Source organism: Filicampus tigris, chromosome 6, assembly GCF_054856515.1.
Source record: "Filicampus tigris isolate MCC_2025a chromosome 6, RoL_Ftig_1.0, whole genome shotgun sequence".
NCBI classification, from domain to species: Eukaryota; Metazoa; Chordata; class Actinopteri; order Syngnathiformes; family Syngnathidae; genus Filicampus; species Filicampus tigris.
Genome location: NC_141222.1, coordinates 16093159 through 16116465, shown reverse-complemented (window position 1 = coordinate 16116465; position 23307 = coordinate 16093159). Strand labels below are relative to the sequence as shown.

General features: G+C 40.9%; 1 protein-coding gene across 4 annotated transcripts in view; it reads left to right on the top strand.

Moving 5' to 3' along the window:
- Nucleotides 1–23307, top strand: part of apbb2b (amyloid beta (A4) precursor protein-binding, family B, member 2b) — a 56243-nt gene that overhangs the window by 1616 nt on the left and 31320 nt on the right. For 3 of the 4 annotated variants that reach the window (XM_086033276.1, XM_086033277.1, XM_086033274.1), the window contains exons 2-4: nt 12959–13063; nt 16725–16792; nt 19432–20431. In XM_086033276.1, coding sequence (XP_085889402.1) covers nt 19450–20431 — 982 coding nt within the window. In that variant the 5' untranslated portion in view covers nt 12959–13063; nt 16725–16792; nt 19432–19449. The remainder of the gene's footprint in view (nt 1–12958; nt 13064–16724; nt 16793–19431; nt 20432–23307) is intronic. The other variant, XM_086033275.1, reaches the window with a different exon arrangement.

Here is a 23307-nt window from a genome sequence, read left to right as displayed (position 1 = left end):
CAAACACAAAGTAGGACATTCTCTTGACTTTGCTCACATTGCTGTGTTCAGACTTCAGGCGTTTGTATTGGTGCTCAGTGCTGGCTAGATTGGACATTGCAAGCAATAATTGTTCTCAGCCTATCTCTGGCAAGCTTGACCCTTGAGAGAATACATAGTATTATGCTTCTTTGATTTGTCCACACATGGAGCCATTTACTTGTTTGCGTAATAGGAAAGGCTCCCCACAGTGCCATACTGCTTCTGACCCATGGGCCATAGGGATTGCCACTCCAGTTGTCGTAGGAGAAGGACGCTGACTTTGTTGACAATAACAAATATTGCCAAAGGACCTTATATTTATATAATTTTTTGGGAGAGTTCCGCTGAGGTTTTTCCTTTCCGTTCCCTCCTTGCGACATCAGTCTTGTGGTCTTGTTTTGCATCCAGCACTCATTTTTTTCAGCTTGCTCCAGACCTGCCTGCAATGTTTATGTGTGTGTGTGTTTGTTTGTTTGTATGTTTCCAAATATGCTATTACTAAATGCTCCGTGTTTACATCCCGTCCTTCTCCCTTTTTTTTTTTTTAACATCATCATAAAATATACACGCACAATGGCTCTGTAACATTTCTCTGCATCAAGACTTTTGCGGAAACAAAGTGCCTCAGGCGTTTACAAGCACTGCACACAGCTCTTTGCTGTCGTCTGATAAAAGTGCCTTTGTTTAATATAAAAAACATTTTAGTGTCCGACCTATATTGTGAAACAAAAATAGCAGTTTACCTCATGCCAGCTGCCACCCCATGAAACCTAAAGCATGTGAATGTATCTGCTCCTGCAATTTGGATGTAATTATGTTGACCATACTTTAAATGTGTGCATCTGTGTGGGTGGTTACGCTTGTGCACAGCAGCTGATGAGAAAGGAGTGTGTGTTTGCGCGCGCGTGTGTGAGTGTGTGTGTGTGTGTGAGTAATCAGATAACGAACGGAGATCTGTTATCGCTGCCCCGCTTCCCTTGTGAAACAATACGGCTTGTCCGCCCTTGACCAAACAAGTGTGTAGACGTGTAGCATGAGCATGTGAAGTCCCTGACCGGACTGGACAAATGAATGACAAATTAAAGACAGAAGATTGTAGATTCCTTGCAGGCTGTCAGCTTGGCAAAATGACCACATTGCAGTTTGTTGGTGCAGTGTGTTTCATTGACTCTCAATAGGCGTACTGTGTTAGCCACTGTTAGCCAGGCAGCAATATATGTGTGTCTGCATTGTTATTGCAGGGAGCAGACACCCGTGAGGTGTGTTTGAACAGAGAAGGAGCACAGAGGCCCCCCTTCATCCTGCAGGGTGGGACACTAAATGACAAGGGGGACCATTTTATGCTTCCATCTGCCTAATAGTCTTGTCCATTCTGGTAGTTTTCATCCTCATGCTCCTAATCGGTGCATTTTGCCCATCGGCTGCCTTCTGTTGTTGAGTTTTTCTTGTGAGTTGTTCACTCTGTCAGGTGGTGTTATTAAATAACTCATTCACTGCCAGACATTATCAGATCCTCTTTTACCCTAAGGTTTGAAACAAATTCCTGGGATTGAATGACTGGAATGTGAAAAGACTTATAAATTTGTCTTTGGCAATGAATGAGATGATAACTGGTGTTTGATAAAACCCCTTTTTTTTTTTTTTTAAATTAAACCACAAAGGAAATTGGACAAGACATTTGAATATACTGTAGTTTCACATATAATCAGGTCTATAAATAATGGGACATCAACTAATTAGTCATGTTTTTGGTTCTATACACCACCGCCATGGATTGAAAATAAAACAAACATTTTGTGGTTCAACTGCAGACTATCAGCTTTAATAAGAGGTGTCAAGTGTTCAGATTTGTCCGTATTTTGTTCCAGGCAGTTGCCATGCGTTGACAAGCTAGCGTGGCTAAACACGGTGCGCAGCCGCTCCTCTAAAAGTCAATCATCATCAGCGTCATGGCTGCGAGTAAACTACAATTCTGACAAATGTCATTATCACGATCATAAATCAAACTTGCACTTTTTAATATTTGGTTGCAAATCCTTTGCAGTCAATTACAGCTTGAATTCTAGAATGTATCGATATCACCAGATGCTGGATTTCATCAGTGATGATGCTTTGCCGGACCATTTGATCTCATGTGTCCATAGGATGTTGTTCCAGAACTGGAAAGGCTTTTTTTGGATGTTGTTTGGCAAACTTTAATCAGGCCTTCCTGTTTTTGAGTCTCACTAATTGTTTACATCTTGTACAGAACCCTCTATATTCACTCTGGTGAAGTCTTCTCTTGATTGTTGTTTTTGACACACTCACATTTACCTCCTGGAGGATGGTCTCGATATGGCCAACTCTTGTGAAGATGTTTTTTTTCTTCATCCTCCACAATTGTTTTCTGTCATCCTACAGGTCTTTAGGTGTTGCTAAACTCACCGGTACATTATTTATTTTTAAGAATGCTTCAAACTGTTGGGTAATGTTTTGAATGTGATTGAGCACATTGACAAACACACTGATGCGTTTGTTTTGCATTTCAGCCTACGGGTGGATTGATTCACAGATGGTGGCTGCTTTTTGGATCTCATATTGAGAGTTGATAGCAACAGTTTCCACGTGCAAACAGCACAATTGTAGACCTTTTATCTGCTCCTTGTAAATGGGATAATGAGGGAATAACACACACCTGGCCATTGAACAGCTGAGCAGCCAATGGTCCAATTACCTTTGGTCCCTTAAAAAGTTTGAGGCACATATACAAACTGTTGTAATTCCTACACCTGATTGCATGTACTTACTCTCAAATTAAAGCGGAACATCTGTAGTTAAATCACATCTGGTTGGTTTCAATTCAAATCCATTGTGGTGGTGTTTAGTCAAGGCAATTTGATGCGCATTTCATACACATGAAACACATGATGAGAATTTTGCCAATGTCCCAAATATTTGTGGACCCGAACATATTGTAGAACCTCCCCAAAAAAACCTAACCCTTTCACCTGCATACAATAATCTGACTTCAGATCAGTGGATTTTTAAAAGTTTAATTTGGTGTCTTCTTTTTTCTCTCTGGCTTTTTTTGTGTGGTACCACCAAACATAAGTGATAGAAAGGAGTAAAAGTGTCATTGATGACTAAGTAATGGAGGCATTGTGACGAAAAGTGTCTCTGTCCTGGCTGTTCATTACATTAAAGCAGTTGCGTTGACATTGATAATTGTGGGGCCAAGACTGCGAAAACAATAACTTCACGTTTAAGGGCACTTAGCACAAGAAGGTGACTCTTTTTGCTGTTATTTTTGTTAATCATTATATTCGATGGCCATAATAATCTACTGTTGAAAAATGGGTTTGATTGTGTGTTTTTTTTTATGTTACGCTCTCCATCACTCCCCATTCAGGCGCATATTTTTTGCCTCTTTGTGACCTTGCTCTCTAGTGATCCTACCACATGAAAGTGATGAAAGAATGTGTAAAGGCCTCAGGTTTGTCTGCAAATTGGCACTCCGCTGCATGTTGTTGGGTTTCTTCAACAAGGAGCTCCTCCTTCTCCCTCCTGTCTGTGAACTCCAGGAACATTTAAGCTGACTGGCAAATGTGCAGCTATTAATGGGCACCTCTAATGCATACAGAATCAGCAGGACTTTGGAAGTCGACCTTGCCAAATGATTTTCAGTACCCTGCTAATTAGAAAGTATGCAGGAGGCTATTTACTGTGTAGAATAGTGCATGGCATTTTGGCCTCCTGGCATCTTTTGTTGCTGTCTGGATGTTGTTTTGGTAAGCTCTGCATTAACGTGTGGGATCGAAGCGCTCGAAATATTTTTAAGTCGGTTTGATCGTTTGGACCACTCAATGCCACACAGTTGCACCGATGTTGCAAAGCCGCCTTTTTGGCATATTTTCACCTAGTTGATTTTGGTTTGCAAGGATAAACCCTGATCTGGCTTGTGTTTCCACTTTCCACTTGTGGGTTGGCAAAACTACAATTACAATACATAACATTACTTAGGGTCAACACAGTGTCATTCATCAATGAATTTGAATGTCCGCTAAGGGACGTGTGCAATATCACTCGCTAGACCTCAGTCCAGACTCCAACACGTCCAAGGATTAATTGTAGCCGTTTGATTTGAATGTGTTATCATGTAAATGTGTTTTGAAAAAACTTCACTTCGCGACCTATATTCAGACGTTTGTATTTTCATCTTCAAAAGTGGCATCATAAAGGAGTCCTCAATACATCTGTTATTCCATTAAGACTGACCTAAGTTTTAATTGTTTGTATGTCTTAACGTTGAGAGGGGAACTTAGTGATACATTAGCTTGACAGTTAAGAATGTTCAAATGTTACTCATAGTTAATTAAGGTCTTAAGACGGACACAGTTTAACTATGGATTATTTTGTATTTCCATTATTTACTGTGGGAAAAACAGTTTCTAAATCTAAACAAACAACAAAAACAAAGAAGGCCTCAATCGTGAGTGAGAGAACATTCTTGTTGGTAGAATGAACACAATAGGACTGAGAAATTATGATCGTAGTCATTTGGGTTTCTCACCACATTCATTTGTTGACTTGTCATATCCTGTGGTGGCGCAAATAAGTAGACTACCTCTGCCAAGGAGACGGTTTCATCAGTTTGTTTGTTAGTTACTCTGACTCAAAACCAGTTCACCCGATTGGCATGAAACTTTGTCAAGCGGTGTCCCAAGAGCCAAGTAAGAGCCTAAAACATTAGTTTTGTCCCCTTTCCCCTTGATTTCCGAGTGAACAACTCATGACTCAAAAGGTATTTGCAGAAGGTGAGCATCTGTGACTGTACAAACTGGTCATCATCCAAGTAGAGGTTGCTCAGCCGTGGCGGAGTTTTACGCTCTGCCGAGTTCCTTTCTGATAATTAGTCATACACCCTATTTTTTTATTTTACATGGATTTGTGTTAAAGCTACAGTAATTGGAATTTGACTTTCCACTGACAGGGCATCATATATGGGAAAAAGTCTTGAAGAATGCTTTGCTAGCAGTGATCGGATAAAAAAAAAGACGATGGTGGAAAAAGGAAAAACAAGAGCTGGGGGACTGGATGACTGAAAGCACTGGAGGGGGGGTGGGGGGGGGACCATTGCAGTGGTGTCTGTGGCTCCTCTGGCAACGACAGGACATTCCAATTCTGATGAGTCACCCTAGCGCTCTGATCCACTTTCTTCCCTCCTCACGTCTCGTTTTTAGTGTGGTACCCATTTTGATCGCCTCTCGTATCAGGACCTCCTTTGCCTTCTGTTCACGGTCGTGTCCATGCCGCAGCCGATCACATGAGACAAGTTTGCGCGAACGATAAAGCATTGTGACATTTCACACTTTCTGGTGAAATGTTGAAGGAAGGCAACATTGGGGACGCATAAATAAACGCAAACAAACACACAGTCTCAGATGTGCGTTGTTCATGCCCAGACTTCCTTGTCCCTTCGGACATCCTGTCACATTTCAGCTATATATAGGATATGACGATTCTTTGCTCTGCTTCCTCCCTCGCCTGCAATTTTATTCATGGACATGTTGGGTCGAACTGACCATTAGGTTTTCTTTTTTCAATCAAATTGTGCTTTTCCACGTGGAGTGAATGGATGTTAAAATTATCTTTTTCTTGAGAGAGAAACAGTCTGTTTGGCAAGATCACGGTGTGTGATCTTTTCAAGTTTGCACACTGGGGAGAGCCTGTGCTCATTTTTGTCACAGTTACATGCACGTTTGCATGTTACTATTTGTCATTAGAATGTTGGCTGTACAATATGTTGAACTTTGAGAACATGTGTGCAAAAAATGTGTGGCGTCTTTATTTGTGGAGGAAAAAACATTATTTGTAGTTGCTGTCAGATGGTGAACTACTGCCACCTGTTGGTCCGGAGACTTACTTACACCGACAAGTTAATGTTATTTTTTTTTACCTACTCCATGATTTTTTAAATTAGGGGAACAGTTTTGGGGAAGACACATTTCTGTTCTTGGCCTAATGATGCTATCACCTTATGTGCGCTGATGCCATTTCATGCAATGACAAAGACAAGGGTGACTTTTAAGACCTTGTACCTCCCCAGCTACATCTACTAGAGGAGCGCTGATTTTAAGGTTTTATCTAGGAGTGGAGGTGTCCGAATGTCAATTTAGTCAGGTGTGTTACGTTTTCAGGATTCTGATTTAACAAAATGCGCTTGATTCCCGACATGTGTTCTTGTCTGAACAGAAAATGTATTAAAAGCTTTTGGGTGGTTGTAGATTTCTCTTTACCCCAAAGGTAGGAAAACACGTTTTTAAAAACGTGGGCATGATCCCAAACTGTGACTTCTTCCTGTATGACTTTTTACACTGTTTCGCTTCTGTTTTTAATGACGGCTCTCATAAAGTAGCCGACTTAAATGGCTGGAGTCGGGACATCCTGTATAGCCGAATGTTTAGCTTGGTGTCAATGTGTTCATGGTGTACTTTTTCCTCAGCTTCCTTGACTTCCCCCCACCCTCCGGAAAGAGAGCTTGGCTAAAGCGTGGAGGAGGCCTGGAAAGGGTGTTTGGAGTTGGGGGGTTGGGGGTGGGGGGTTACAGCATACTCAAACCCTTTCTCACTTGCTCCCGAAGTTCCAAAATGCTGTAGAGTCTTGGCTTGTGTTTCACAAATGTCTCCTCCAGATGACCCGTTTGAAAATCTGGGAATGTGTGTTCTTTTAAGCCAGCCCGTTTGTGATCGAAGGACTTATCAGGGTCTCTCTGAAAGTAGCTCAACAACTTCCTGTGCCACAGGAAGGGAAGTGTTGAGACTACGGTACAATCCACAGTGACACATCATCATGCACTGATACAGTACCATTGCGCGTGCTCACAGTTAAATGCTCACAAATGGTCAGCCTCACCACTAATTCCCAGGACTGTATGTTAAACAATTATTTTCATGCCCTCCAGTCATCCCAAAAAAAAGGCATGCCATAGATTCTTTGGCACGCCCTGAAAATTCCCGCTTTTCTTTTTCTTTGTGGTCATTTTTTTCGCCAGCCTTCCCACCCACAGAGAAACCGCACCAGTGGAAGTGTAATGTATATAATACACACGCACGACGGTACATTCATGCAAACAAAGTCCTTGAGTGTTACTTTGAAGGTTGGTTATACAAGTCTATCCCTATTTTTGTGTTTTCATCACACTCGATATATCATATCGTGTAGCCAAGGCAGCATTCTTAACTGTGCGTGTGTACACGTGTGGTGGAAGTGCAGTTACACAAAATTACTTGTTTAGGCTTCAGTCTCAATCACAGTGCCATGTTGTCTCTTATTATTTCCTGTGATAGAAACAACAAGGATACACACATGCACACACATTTGTTGTGTAGTTGCTTTGTTGTATTGTCAACATTCAGCACTTTGGGAACATTTTTTTTCGTAAAAGGTTAGCTGTTTCCAAACTCAAGACGGTCCTGTTTTCTGATATGCGAAATTCTAATGACCATACTTAATGAATAATGTTAAACATATTGAGCAGTGTACCTCCCAAGATGTAATTTCTGTCAGTAGTCGTATCTGAATGTAGGACTGCACAATATATCATAAAAATATCGATATCGCGATATTGACTCATGCTATATGCATATCGCATGCAATTATTTTCTGATGGAATTGTAAGCTTTTATCTCTTTTTGACCAGTCAGACGCAAACTTAAATGTGCATTGCCACCAAATAGTTGAACATTATCTTGGTTAATTACTAGGGATGTCACAATATCGGCAATATCGCGATATTAAAATTGCCACGATATATCGTTGTCGTCATGTCACGATAGTAATAGCAGCAAATTTGTTTAAAAGCCCAATTTGTTTTCCATTTGTGCAGCTCCAGCACCCTCTGGTGGTTAGGTTATTAGTGCAGTTTAATTTGTTGCCACCTATGATTAAGACCCACGCTAATCGCCAATAGGAGCGCATGACTGGCCAAGTCTATTTCTTTGCGAATGCTGCTATTATGTACAAAAACAGAATATTGTTATTATATTTTTTAATATGAGCTTTTTTCACAATATCACGAGCGTGACATCCCTAGTAATTACAATTAATTAGCTAATAATACATTGAGCTTGTTTTTTTTGCTGCATGAAAATAATATATTTCTTTCATAAGATAATAAAAATGTAATTTCTTTAGGAACATGTTAAATATCGCAAAATATCGACATCGCTATATTCAGCAACCATATTGCATATCGCATGTTTTTCCAATCTCGTGCAGCCCTATCTGAATGACAGTGACAAATGAAAGTCTGTAAAAGAGGACATTATATACATGCGTGTTAAGTGTTTAAGTAGGCATGTAGAGTCGTCATATGTCAAAACAGTACTACTAGAAATGAAGGCTGTCATCGCATTTGTGCGTAACGCTCCTCCGTCAAAGTGTGCATTCCTGTCTTTTCACCTCTTCTGTATTCGGCTTGATTCATATATCACATAAAATAAATAATGGCCGCAAAAATGTTTTCATCTTAGCTTTATTTCCCCATCTTGTAGAGGATGTGGCATCCATCTAAATGTAGAGGAACCGGCCTTCGCTTCAGCCAATAAATACAAAGCCAAGAGTGATCTGGGAAGGTTGCCTGCTGTTGTGTAACTGCCTTTACACGTTAACATCCTAACTCAAAAGATAGAAAAACACCCCGCTGCATTTTTGTCAGCTGCATGCATGCCTTGCCTGCACACAGAAATTTCTCAGTTTGGACGTTTATGTCCTGGCCCGCTTCCTGCTCAGTTTTGCTTTCTTGTCCATCTTTCTGCGAGCAGATGGGCTTTGTCACGAGTTGCAAGGGGGAGCGGTGGGGGGGGGGGACTGGCAGCAACGAGACTGTAAATTAGGGTTGTAGAAAGAAATGGGTGGTTTTATGATAGTTTACAGACCTTCACTTTTAATGAGAAAGGAAAGCAATTCTCTTGTAGACAAAGGGAAGAGTTTATAGTCTGTTGGGATCAGCGGGAGAACTGGAATGACGAGAAACCTTGAGAGGGAAGGGCAGGAAGGAAGGATGGATGAGAGGCCGATCAAACTGCTGGCAGGGATCCACAAGCTCTTTGGATCTAAAAGCTCAGTTTACCATCTGATAAACGTCAGTGGCTACACTCTGCGCACATGTAAAATGAAACAAGAGGGAGGGGGGGGGGCGGCCATGTTGCAGCTGTTCCCTTCATTCGTGCGTGAGACGGACCCCCCAATTTACCAGCGACATTTGCACACGCACAAACAACAGCAGACACTTGCAGGCTTGGCGGAGGGGTCCAGAAGTCAGTCTTTGCTGTGACACAACCTGGCTCTGATTACCACCCCTCCCCCACGTGGCTGCCTTGCCTGCACATATAACTGTTTGGAAGTGTGCTTACGCGTCACCCTCATATTTGCAACGCTTGTTTGTGTTTGAACGCCAGACTGCCAGTGAGTCCATGCCCACAGCGGGGCCCTGTAATTTCAGCAAGACCCCCTTCATCCGCAGTAGAAACTACTAAGAAGGGGACTCAAATGGTTTTTAGAGCATAAATGCTGTTCTCCTGATGCGCCACTGTCACTCCACCCGGTTGCGGAAAGTTCTTTTCAGATTTTCTGTTTTTAAAAGCTGCAGTCATGATGTGGAAAATAGAGAGGAATCTGCAAGTGTTTAGTTGGTTTCACTTCACCTCTCAGTACTCTGGATTTGGACTTTCACCACAAACTACAAACTTTTAGCCTTAAATTTAAAGTGTTTACCCGCATTGGTTGAAATTGAAAATGTTTTATGCGTAGAAGCAAAGCCTCCAATTAGTCCCATAAAGATATGAGTTTAAATGTCTGCAAGGACGCATGGTACATAGAAGTGCAGCTTTTTAAAATGACATGCGTCCCGAGTCATTCCATCACTATTAGCACATAAGTTGCACTGATTTAGGATTCGGTGAAGCGTTTCACTGATCTTTAAAGATCTTTTTTCAAGAATATATTCTATGCAGGCCCACAAGTTGAAACAAGGCAATATAATTAATATGAAATATGAGTTAAGCAGAAAAATCCACTCGTTTTTAGCCATCTCAGGGGGCGGCCATTTTGTCACTTCACAGACCCTCAGGGCTCAGATATCGACCAATCCCGACTCACCGGTTTTCTGAATCTGAGCCATGATTGGAACTGTTCAACTTGAATGAAAATTTGCTCTCTATCAGTGCCTTTCTTTATTTCTTTTGAAACAAAAATTAGAGTTAATCTTAGCTTTTCTGGCAGATCCAGTATAAGTGCTCCAAGCTTCACTGTTGAATTTTGTTAGTAAAAGTCTGCCAAGTTTGCACTGTTTTGATTCCCTCCTTTTAGTTTCTCGCTACAGGAAGCACATGACTGCCTCCGGTCATGTTTATTTGTATAAAGGGCTGGAGTGTCACATCAGAGCCGCAACCTCGGGTCAGGAGCAATGTTTGCTTGGAAATGTTTAATGCTTATTGTTGTGTAGACGTGCCTATAAAACATGCTGTATGTTCTCACACACTTATGGTATGCAGACTTGTTGCAGCAGGATCCAAGGGACCACACGTGCCTTGTAATTTCAGTCCCAGAATGCAACTTTGGTTTGAATGCCAATATTTCAATTTTGTTTGCCTTGTGCGTTACACCAATGGGCTAGCGGTACAGCTGTGCACTCTAATGAGATCCAGTACAAGAGTTGGACTAATAGTGATGTCATCAAATCCATGAGGTGCAGGAGGTGTATAACTGACTAATTCGCTGTTGCTTGTTAAAAATACATTTAAATACAAGCTTGGCATTATAGTGTTGCATTAGTCTATCGACAGTTATTTTTCACCTGTGTGAACACTGAAAAAAAAAAAACCCCAGATGTTCCTCGTTTGTTGTTGTGTCAGGAGAAAGTGTCGACTATGTGCTTTGCTCACCCACACTTGAATCTATGATCAAATAGCCCTAAATACCATTGACAAACAAGAGTCCAGTGTCATAGTAGTAAGCACGGTTCTGATGTTTGTGTGTAAGAATGTTATGTAATCCTTGAAAATCATCATTCAGTCTTTGTAACTCCTTTTTAAGGGTCACATCTGGGTAATTTGAAACTGCTGCATTGGAATTTGTGGTTGGGAAATGGTTTCTGCCTGTGGCTTGATGTGGAAAAACAAAGCAAAAGTTTATTCCATGACACTCTATTATATTGGAATGACATGCAGCCAAATGCATTTTTCTTGCATATGCTCGGTGGGTATCGTAGTGAATGAAAATATAGTTTGGAACTAGACTATAAAAACAAAATAGAACTGTTGCAAATGTGCAGTGACACTGAAAAGTTTGTGCTCCACTGCTCGTGCTCGCCTCTTTGTCCAATCAGACGCGACAATATTCGATCACACCGTCGTTCACTTGTCGTTACTCGACATGAAACCCGGCCCGGTCGTCGCTTTGCGATGAGGGCACCGCCAGCTCGACCGGAGCAGAGCATTTGAAGAGCATAATTTGCTGTCGCCCAATAGTAGGGCTGCTCGATTATGAAACAAATATTAATCGCGATTATTTTGGTAATAATTGAAATCACGATTATTTAAACACTCATTTATTTTTTTGGATAGAAAACAAGAAAATGTTTAAAAGTAAAAAAAAAAAAAATGTATATAAAGACAAATCCATTTCTTTGAAACACTAAAATCCTGCAAGTTCCTTTTGCACCAAACTAAATTGATCAAATTTGTTTTAAAATAGAAAAAGGTGCAAATGTTTGATTTCCTTGTGTAAACAAACAGTGTATTGGATATAAATGCATATTAACAATTGTTTTTTATGATTATGCCAATTTTGTCATCGTGAAGTGTAATAATCATAATTGTAGTTGAATTTTGATTCATTGCACAGTGTTGTCATCTGTGCTTACCTTAAGTATCTCCACACTGCTGACAAGGCTCACACCTGGAAAATATGTCAGGCTGGTCATGTGGTATCAGTGTTTAGTATAGGAGCATTTATATGACCACCGGGTAATGCACAGACGTACAGTATCACATACGACGCAGTACCTGCTATCCCTAATTTCCTTGATTGATTATTGGCCAATTAACAATCTTGTAGAGATTATGAAAATGAGGTGAGTTGAATTAACAGATAATGCCTAACCCTAGTTTCGGCTTTGTATCAAACAGAGCATTTTTTCCCCTCATCCTTAGGTCAGTTAATGACATTTTTAAGAATGAATCGAACCCTGGGATTGTAAAACAGAGATTTTTAAAAAGTGAGTGCAGAGAAGAAAAAAATGACATCACAGCTCACCGTCTGCGAGTCTTCATGCTGAGAATCGGCATTTTGGTTTGTTGTTGGACTGAAGTTGGAAAAATGTGCAAGCAGTTACTAAACTTACTATAAGTAAACTCTTGTAATTTGTATGTTTCCTGCTATACTACATAACCTTTAGATGTGGTCAAACATCTTGTTGCCCTTCTGTACAGTTATTATTATTTTTTAGCTTCCATTACTTTTTACATCAACCCCAGCTTTTCATGTGGACATTTTTACAGTCCAACCAAACAGTAGGGTGTTGTTGTTCGAAATGTGTGTAAGTATAGTCTGCACTATGCGGTGTTGATTGTTAGGAAGCATTGCGGTGGAGAGGTGGTGGTGGGAGGGGCTGAGGTCACAATCCTCCTGTAACATCAAGTTTATGATAGTTCCAGTCAGTGAAGGCTCTGCAGCAAAGAAAGACACACTGAGCTTTATACATAAATGAGCCTTGTTTTCCCTTCACGCGGCCGCACGCAAACACACACATATTAATGTTTGATCGCGGCTGTGAATAATTAATGTATCTTTATTTGTCCCTCCGGTGTCCTGCAGTCCTTTCTGTCTCTCCTTTTCAGTCACCTCCCTCTTTCTTGCTTGCTCGTAAATCCCCTTTTTATGTTTGTCCCTCCCTCAGGACGCCACTGCCTCGCTTAGGCCGTCGTGATTGGATGAAGAGAGAAACGCAGACTAACCGGCATGGACGTGCTCCATTTATATTTCGCATAATGCCCGGCCACTGGTAAGTAGAGCAAATGTGGGAATGTTTTTAACGTGCAGTAGAAGTATTTCCTTGGGAACCATCAGTCACTGAAAATAAATATATACCTGAAGAATCCCACAACAGACAATCGGCAGACATTGGGCTCCTTACTCTGTTCAACAGCCTCATTGAAGAAGCAAATACATGTATCGATACCGATTCCAGTTTCTTTGCCGATACTGCACATCTGTACTTATACTCAGAAAGATTTTCTCTTACTACAACAATTAACACTGTATACCAGCCATACTCTTGGCAAGGGCTCAAATGTAAGTTCTTGTACTCCTACCCAGTCTGAAAAAAGTGGTATCGGTACATTCCTACAGCAGACACTCAATCTCCTCCATTGTCAGTTGTTTGTTAACACTTGTACAAACTTTGCCGAACACTATAATGATTGTAAAATGTTTATTTTGAAACAAGCTTTGTGGATGTTGATCATATACAGTACTGGGGAAAGGTTTTAGGCCATCTCCAGCTTTTATTTTAACTCATTCACTGCCAATGACGTATTTATTTGTCTTTTCACAGTCCAGACATTAAATCCCAGGGACTTATTTATATTTTTTTCAAATTTTTACAAACGTTAGGGTAAAAGAGGGTCTAAAAATATCTGGGAGTGAATGAGTTAATGACTTTTTTTCCACAGCAGTCATTTTAGGACAATTACTGGTAATGCATTACAGATTTCCATGAAAATTTGTTGGGATGATGCATATAGAGAGAATGAATAAGACATTCAATTTACGGTTTAGGTTAGGATAAAGATACAGGAAATTATTCATTTTCAATCGGTGTGCAGAATCATAATTGCACCACGCTTTTGTTCATCATCCTCCATTAAGACGAACGCAGCAGAGTGACGAACAAACAGAAAAACAATGCTCTGGGAGAGTGTTGTTTTCGTCAACGATGACGAAAATATTTTGTTAACGCCCCTATTTTCTTGACGATAATGAGACGGTGACGAGCTAAACGTGGCTCTATGATGACGAGAACATGACGTGACGTACAATCGTACATGCATTTTCGGTGACGAGACGAGACAGTACGAAATTGTTAGCGTGTGGTCTGTCAGACGTTCAAAATTCATGACATCCCTTCCTATTGTACACGTAATCTGTCTTTCAAAAAATTGCAATGCTGGTGCAACCTATCCTCGTTTGGGTACGCCCACCGCCGGGAGAGCACGCAGAGCGCACGCGTCGCACACAACATCACACACACCGTTGCACACACCGGCACAACAAAACACGAACAGGTCGCGGTCATTGGTCTCGGCTCCCGCACACTGACACGCTTTCTTTTGACGGACCATGGTGACAGTGACAGCAATGGGCTTGGTGGTCGGAAACAAAGGAAAGATATGGACATACTTTCTGTACAACCCAGCAGAAAGAACAACACAATGCATTGTAGACAGTGGTAACGGTGAATGTGGTCACAAACTAAGTGGAAAGAATGGCAAATCTCAAGCGACATCTGAGGGCTCACCACGCTGATATTTTGTCCCAACTCGTCCCGTTAACATATGCTGTATACATTTACTTGCACTCTGTTATTCAACAATCGGCTTGTGATCAATTTCATTGTGGTTAAAGTTTTCCACTTAACTTGTGGCGCAAATGGGTTGATTTTGAAGTTATTTTGGTTGAGCTAACGTCAAGGTTAATGTCAATTCATTCACTTGTTGTGTGTAAAGTCAAATATTAAAAGTAGATTAAGGCAGTGGTTCCCAACCATTTTTCTACCACGGTCCAGTTGGTCCGTGCTGGGGTGTGTGTGTACAATAATAAACGCGAATCCACAGGTTTTTTATTTCACCAATATTGAGTGAGTTTTTAGCCTTCGCAATGGCAGTTAGCCGCCAAAGTACTTACATTTTTTGACGAATTATTTAAAAATCTATGCCTGTATGTACGAAACCGAGTATGCCTGTTTTTAACTAAAACGGACAAAAACCTTTTTGAATTTTCGTAGACCAAATTTACGAAAAATAGACTAAAACATTTTTTGGGAGTTTCTGTCGACTAAAACTAGACTAAAACCTTTTTGAGTTTTCGTTGACTAAAGCTAGACTTAAACTATCACTAATAGGACTGACTAAATGTGATGAAAACTAATAAGCATTTTCGTCCAAAAGACTAAGACTAAGACTAAATCCCAAAAGCTGCAACAACACTGCTCTGGAACCAACACATCTAATCACAGGAAAAAAATGACATATAAGACTTTCACTACTCTGTGAATTCTTATTGAAAAGAGCCCTGATATTTGAAGGTGATTAAGCGTTGTGCCCTCTGCGGCGATTGAAAATAATTTCATTCCATCGCTCACAAAACATCTTTTTCTAAATAAGGCTTTTTATTACTTCCCGCGAGGAAAATGTTTAATTCATGCCAGAGAAATACACATGCAATACATGTTCAAATTGTAGGGAAAGGACAGAACGAGGAGGTTGTGCAGCTCTGTTGTTAGCATGAACGTTTGGGGGCTTGGGTGGTGCTCAGAAAACATTTGCGATTCAACCATGTCATGGTATGTAAGTGAGGTGGTCCACATGTCTGTGTTGCAAAGAAGTATCAAAACCAGTCTTCTGGTCCCAAAGTTATGTAATACCTCCATCCTTAGCCAATGTATGGCTAATAGTTACTAATGATAACAAATTAACTAATCTCACTCAACATGCCCACAAATGCACATTTACAGCTATTGATTTGTATTTACAAAGTGGCTCAAATGACCATTATACCACACAATGGTAGGAATGTCCTTGAAGGAACAAAATGAAAAGAATCCTCACTGTGTCAAAGTGGAAGTCAACACAAACATATTTTTTTCAAGAATATGTTCTGTGCAGGCCCACTAGTTGAAACACAGGATTCTGATTAATATTGCGTTTGTGGAATATGTGTTAAGCAGCAAAATCCACCCGTTCTTGGGCATCTCAGGGGACGGCCATTTTGTCAATTCTGTCGACTGAAAATGACATCACAGATGCTCAGGGCTCAGGTAATGACCAATCACGGCTCACCTGTTTTCTGAAGCTGAGCCATGATTGGTCATTATCTTAGCCCTGAGCAACTATGATGTCATTTTCAGTCCACTGAAGTGACAAAATGGCCGCACCCTGAGATGGCTAAAAACGGGTGGATTAACTCTTATCCCACAAACACAATATTTATCAGAATGCCTTGTTTAGTGGGCCTGCATAGGAACATACACTTAAAAAATATGTTTCGGTTGATTTCCCCTTTAAATAACATGTTCTTATATTATGAATTGTCTGCCTAGCAGCCTCCACTTTTGTCTTTGAATACAATGCACACTTTTGCCATATTGTGAGTGGAAGTGAGAAACTTTGCATTCAGTCACGCACCAGAAGTTGTTGTTGTGCACAATATGCAGAACAACGATGCAAAGAGGTCACCTTGGATTTATTGGTACTTTATCCTCTACATTTTTTAATGTGGTTTTAAGAGCGGCGGTGTCTTCTCCATAGAAACCTGCTGTCGTTGAGGTTTTAGCACAGATGAATTTGGTCTCTGAGGGATCCCTGAGACTTAAGGAGATTCTTCACATTCTTTTGCTGATCATTCCTTCTTTGCTTTTTTTTCACCCCCCCCTTGGCGGTGTTCAGACGCGCAGCTGAGTGTGCTGAACCCTGAACCGTGACCAGCGCATGCTCTATGACTGACCTCCTGTCAGGTACACAAGACAGGCACACACACACAGATGCATACTTGGCATACATGGTTTCACACATGCTGTGTTTGTGTTAGGGATTTAAATGAAATGAAAGCCTCCAGGCTCCCCCCCCCCCCCCCCCCCCCAACTGCTCAATGTTTAAGTATCCAGATAACGATTCAGCTCCAGGGTGCAGGGTGGCAGTACATCAACAGTTACTGGTACAAAAAGAGTCAATGATTTTGAAAAAAAAAAAAGACTTTCGCTATTACCTATATAATCTTAGACAAGTAAATCTCAACCTTTCAATGCATCTCTGGCTGACACTAATCATTCCTGCCACATATTGAACGCAATACACATGATTTTTTTTTACTCAAATTAGGGTTTTATGCAAAACTTAAAGTAACAAATACAATCATGTTTTCTTTTAATGTGTAAAATATTTAGCACACTGCATGGTTTGTATAAGAAATATGCACAATTCTGCGTAGTTTTGTCAGCACAGAGGCACACTTTAATACAACATTTGGGGGGGGCCAAATGCCAACATAAACCAAGTATGTGTTGCACAATGAAAAATATCAATATTGATTTAACAGGAGACAATAGTAATCATGTTCCTTTCGCAGTGTAATGCAATGCATCTGAAAGTAATTCGTGGTGTGTCAGAAAAGTTCCAGGACTAAATTATACTTTTAACACCAACTACAAATGACAAGTTTTCCCCTTCATTGTTGGTCAGAAGATCAGCCAGCGCATCTACAAACAAACACATCCTGCAGCGATTGCTTTATTCATTGAGAGCAAAGAGACAAGAGTTGTGGCAGGGCATCTCGTGGACGTTTCTCCAGGATGACGATCCTGCTTGCATTGCTCTGAGCCTCCGACAGTTCCCGACCAAGAAGATCTTTGCCATGCTGGAGCAACCTCCCCTACTTTCCCGATCTGGCTCCACGTGATTTGTCCATCTTTCCCATCATCAAGAAAGTCATCTGGTGGACCTGTTTGGAAGAACTGGATGACATCAAGATGGCCGTGATGACGGAGCTGCGGAGAATCCTTCCAGGGGTGCATAAAGATGTGGCAGAGGGAAAATTGACCTAACAGGAGGATTACTTTAAGAGGAAAACTTTTAGTTTGTAGTTGATATTTAAAATCTTATTTCGTGTGGAACCAGTCCTGGAGCTTTTGTGACACACCTCATATTACAATATTCCTGTCTCTGAACTGTAACGTGTTGCACTATGTCTGCATTACTTTGGAGTTTCTACAAAAAGACACGCTGTATTTATGTAAGGATGTTACTTTTGTTGTGCATTACTCCCCTAACTGCTTATTTTGTTGCAGAGTCTCAACTATTTATGGGTTTTAAAACACCTACTGGTGCACATTACTCGTCCCAGCAGGTTTACGAACTTGGCGACCCCTTAAATTTGATCGGCAACACCTAGTGCAAGAGATTTCTACACTCTTCCCCGCAGTACCTGGTGGATTTATTACCTCTGCCAAGGAGGTTATGTTTCCATTGAGGTTATTTATTAGTTAATGTGCAACTTCTTGCCTAGAGTTTTTGATACAATATATCAACATGGATTGTTTTAATGAATAAGTAATCTTCCAGTTATAAGAAGACTTTAGATATAGAGATGTAGTTTGGATGAAAATGAGAGGGTCTCGCACACAAGCCGTAATGAACCCCCCAAGTTGTTTTTATACTCCTTATAATCCGTGGGGATTGGGAAACACAACTCATGCTCTGTCTGCTGTGTATTTGTGTATCATATCAGGCAGGGAAACCAGATTACAAGAATACACACACTCTGTTTCTCTTTATCCAAGATGAGGCGTTTTAAAGTTGACGTTTACGTTGAGCATCTGGGGGAAGTCAAGAGTTGAAGAAGTTTCCCACCGCTGCTTCGTGACCTTTGTCCTTTTTATGATGAAAAACTCGGGAGGAAAAATAAAGTACCCCAGATAAAAATGAAGTGAATATTAAAAAGAATACCAATTGTAGATCTTGATTTGACCAAAATTTTGACATAAGTCAACCACATTTCCCATGAGCGCCAGCACGTAGTGTCGTGAAATCCTGAGCTCTCGCTGGCCTGCAAGTTGGACTGAATTACATTTCTATTTCCAGTGACTGTGTGAAAGATGAATAGCGATTAGGCAATGAATCTAATTTTGTTCAAACAATACTTTTGTTTTTTTGTTTGTTTTGGGGCTTCTGCCATGACACCAGTAGTAGCGCGTAGACGTTCCAATCGACTTCCGTCCTAGCGAAAGGAGGAAGTGAGTATGCCGTAAAGCAATTAAGGACATTTGTATTTTTTTTTTGTGCCAGGGTTGCTCCCATCCTCTTCAAAGTTGTTTAGTTCCAGTAAAAACGATACAGACCCCCCAGGGCATGATAAAATTCCCATTCAACTACTTGTAAGTCAATGTTTCATCGAAAGAGTTGTGAAAATGTTTTATTAAGGTCGAAATTTTGCTCAGTGCTGCTTTAATAGATAAATGAAGGTAACGCTCCATCCACCTTCAAGGGAACAACTATAAATGATTCCAGTGCAAAGTATCATTTTGAAAGTAGCAAATGTTTCAGCCATGGCGGGTGTTTTCTTCGAGTGCGTTCACTTTTGGCGTCCTTTCTCTTTCAGTGGATCTCTCTGACTGCCATGATGATGTCAGTAGACGTGACCAATCGCAATGGCCCCTCTGCCAAGCCTCCAACTTCACTCAGCCTGCGCTCCTCCCACAACCAGCTCCTCAGCAGTGATGTCATCAAACAGGGCTCATCCACACCGCCCAAGTGTCGCAAAAAGTACGCGCTCACAAATATCCAGACTGCCATGGGCCTCGGGGAGGCGGTGCCACCTTCATCATCACCCGCGTCATCGCCTTCCCAACTGTTGACCCCCAACAATCCCAAACTGGCCAAGAACGGGGTCAACCAGCTCCGTAAAGCTGGACAGGATCACAATAAAAATACTACAGACCTCAATGTAACCGACCTTGATGGTAATTCCGAAATCTTAACGGAGGATCTGAGCGTTAACACACCTGAGGAGCCTGAAGGTCACGTGGGGGATGTTGCCGAGCTGCAGCCAAACGGTAACGCTGACTCCGAGTCGGATCATAGGTCAGAATCAGAGAGCGGCTGTAACGTCAACGCGGCCGTTGACCTCAAACTCAACGGCAACTCGGGAGACATTGTTTACGACTTGAACATTGAGGCGGAGCAAAGCGACGACATCAACATCCTGTCTGAGAAGGAGCTAGAGTCCCTGATGAAGGCTGAGGACGACGAGGCAGCAGAGGAGCATCAAGATGACGAGAAGAAACCGTTATTGTTGATTAAGAGCGAGTCTCCGGTGAATACATCATCCAGTGTGGAGCTCATCTCAGACCTCCACTCTAAGGGCTCCCCTGTGCCCCCTCCACCTTTCCCACCCAGACGAGCCAGCCCAGAGGACACACCCCTACTCTCGGTGGCTTCCTGCTCCTCCTCTTCCTCATCCTCTCCGGAGACTAAGAAAGACAGACGGACCGGTGCAAAGACGGACTGCGCTCTGAACCGTATCCAGAATTTGAACCCCAGCGATGAAGAGCTGAGTTGGACCACTTTGTCCCAGGAGAGCAACTCCCCTGAGGAGACAGGTACACACGCCTTTTAATGTCGATTTCTGTCTTTGCGTTGCTTTAACTATCCCTTGTGCCCTTCATCCATTCATGGTGACTATTTGTGTATGTATGGCCAACTTGGGACATTGCTGAAACAGAATAACAAACACTCCAGTCTGCAGTAAATCCCCCACAATCCCTCTGGGACAGCAAGTTCTTCCATAGCCTCATGGGTGGCTAACCATTTGGGCTGCCTGCTGTTTCAGTCTATGTCCTGTTCCCTGCGTGTGTGTCTGCATGCACAACAGTCATGAGTTAAATCTGTTGCAAGCTTAATCTTTTTTTTTTTTATCTCAAGTGCCGCATGTCTTTTGTCTTATATTCCTGAGAGATGGGCTATTTTAGATCCTATAATCCTCATATCTTAATTCATTAATTTATTTTTTTTATATCGCTTATTTATATCCTTATTAGGGTCACAGGTGAGCTATCCCATCTGACTTTGGGCGAGAGTCTGTAAATCACATACCTTTATTCTTAACTTCTAATTATTCCTCAACTTTTTTTTTTTTTTTAAGAAATAAATTGCTGAGGCCCAATTTCTTGCTGCAATTTGGCTTTATATGCAGTTTTATCCCCCTGTAGGAATTAATTTCAAAAGTTGTTCTCTCTTGCCCATCTTGGTAAGGATTTAACCAGAGGTGGAATATCAACAGACTTCTTTTGTCAGTTCACTCCACTTTCTTCAAACTTTCGGGAATTAATTGTTCTTGGTATAGATAACGAAGACTTTCTGACCCAAGTGACAGCAGTAATTCAGGTCAATGGTCAGATTATTAGCTTCACGTTCCTTGTCAACTTCCTCTAACTTTTCTTTACTTTTCTTTCAAGGAAAGCAAGCAATTTTGACATTGAACTCTACTTTGAATGGTAGTTGATTAAGGAGGCCTGATATAGGTCAGGTCAGATTGACTTAGCAGCTCTCCTCTGATAATGAACCTTCTTGAATTTTGATTAATCAGATAATCAGATAAGTTTTTAATTGTCAGGTCTTGATGGATGGCTGTCTGACAAAGTTTCCTAAGTGTTGTTAATCAATTAATTATTATTATTATTCATTTGGTTTTAAATTATTTTTTTAATTCCTCTGAATGTTCTGACACCCTGTTTACATGAGTGTTGTTTTGAGCACAACAATATAATGCGGCCCTGGGGCGTGCCATTGTGAAGTTCTGCTTGGACCTCGCTCAATTGAACAATACAACAATAGCACAATAGTGAAAATGTAGCGGATATCAACACGAGCAAACCGAGACTGAATCCACAGAGCCACTGCTGGTTACAGCTAAACAGTGCACTCCATTTTTCCTTACAATTAACCCCAATCAATTACACAACATTCTTAATGATCAATTTATTGACTAACTGATTAGGATGCCTACCCCTAGTGGCCATTTAATCTATGAAATTAATGTGGATGACTGTAATTGAAAATGTTGACTGATTCATGTTTAGCTGCTTAAAGCTTTACTGCTTTCCTCTTCCAAAGGTCCGTCCATTCACGTTTGTCAGCGTTGTGTAAAAATCTTGCCGTTCATGTCATTTGGGCCTTTAAAAGCCTCTTATTGTTGTCGATCTCATCCATCTACTTCGGAGTGGCCTGTGACATGAGTGCAGCAGTACACCAAGCTTTCAGCCTTTCTGAGTTATGAGGCCAACTAGCTGTTTAATTTCCCCCAGAATACCTCTCATATTACCCTCTGGTGCCTCAGTGGGTTATTTTTCATCCAAGTGAATCACAAAATTTTGTGATGCCATGCAGTGGTGGGTAACTGGGTAACAGGATCATATTTGCTATGTCGTGCACATTAAAATGCTATCATGAATGGTGAATTGGACAAAAGTGGTCATTTTGTACGTATTGTTGTCGTTACGGTACTTAAATTAACCTAAAGTCAATGTAAAGTCTAAATAAATGTCTTCTAAATTTGACACACCACAGAGAAGAGTGTTGTTAACAACCCTGCAAAATTTGAATGTTTAAAAAAAAAATTAGTTCTGTGTATAAATTCTCTCCGCTGTCAAACGCTGTGAGCGTGTTGAAACCACAATGCTCAACTGTCAAATGTCAGTCAAATAACCTAGAAAACAGATTGTACTTCATGTCGGATCATTTTATGCTCACACCAAGTGTGCCCAAGTGTGAATGTTTTTAAATCCGGTTAAAAACGATGCTTTTTTTCCCCCACATACCAATGATTGAGGTCTTTTAAAAATCCCAAACTTTTTTCTTTCATTGTATGGTCTTTCAGTAATCTTAGTAAGATACTTTTTCTTTCTTTACTTTTTTTTTTAAATGTCAGAGCAGCTCAGAGAATGGATGGATGGATGTTTTGTCAATGCTTTTAATTTTAACTATGTGAAGCACATCGAGTTACCATGTGTATGAAATGCGCTAAATAATTAAATCTGCTTTGCCTTACATCGCCTACACATAACTACATATTTGAGCCACGAAATGGGCGTTTTGACTGTTGGTCAGTAATGCCACCATTTCAGCACAGACATAATACATTGTTCAATTATTCAGTATTTTCCTTTTAATCTGCATTTAATATTGTTGCTGTTTGTATGTATGAGCTTTTTCCTTTGTTTTTTGGAGCACAAACTAAGCGATGTGTTTAGTAGTGGGAAGGAGTCGTGTTGATATTGCTTTGGCTTTCTTCTATGTCTACTTTAGGGTAAATAAGACTGTGTCCTACCTCTCTTAACAAAAAGCGGCCAACTTTATTACTTTGTCGGTACTGATACGCCTCAGAGCTTTTGAGATTGTTCATTGCCTCAACAGCTGAAGTGAAAGAGTTCCGAAAAATGCAATACATTGTCATCCTCCTACTCCGCTAGCAGTAGCG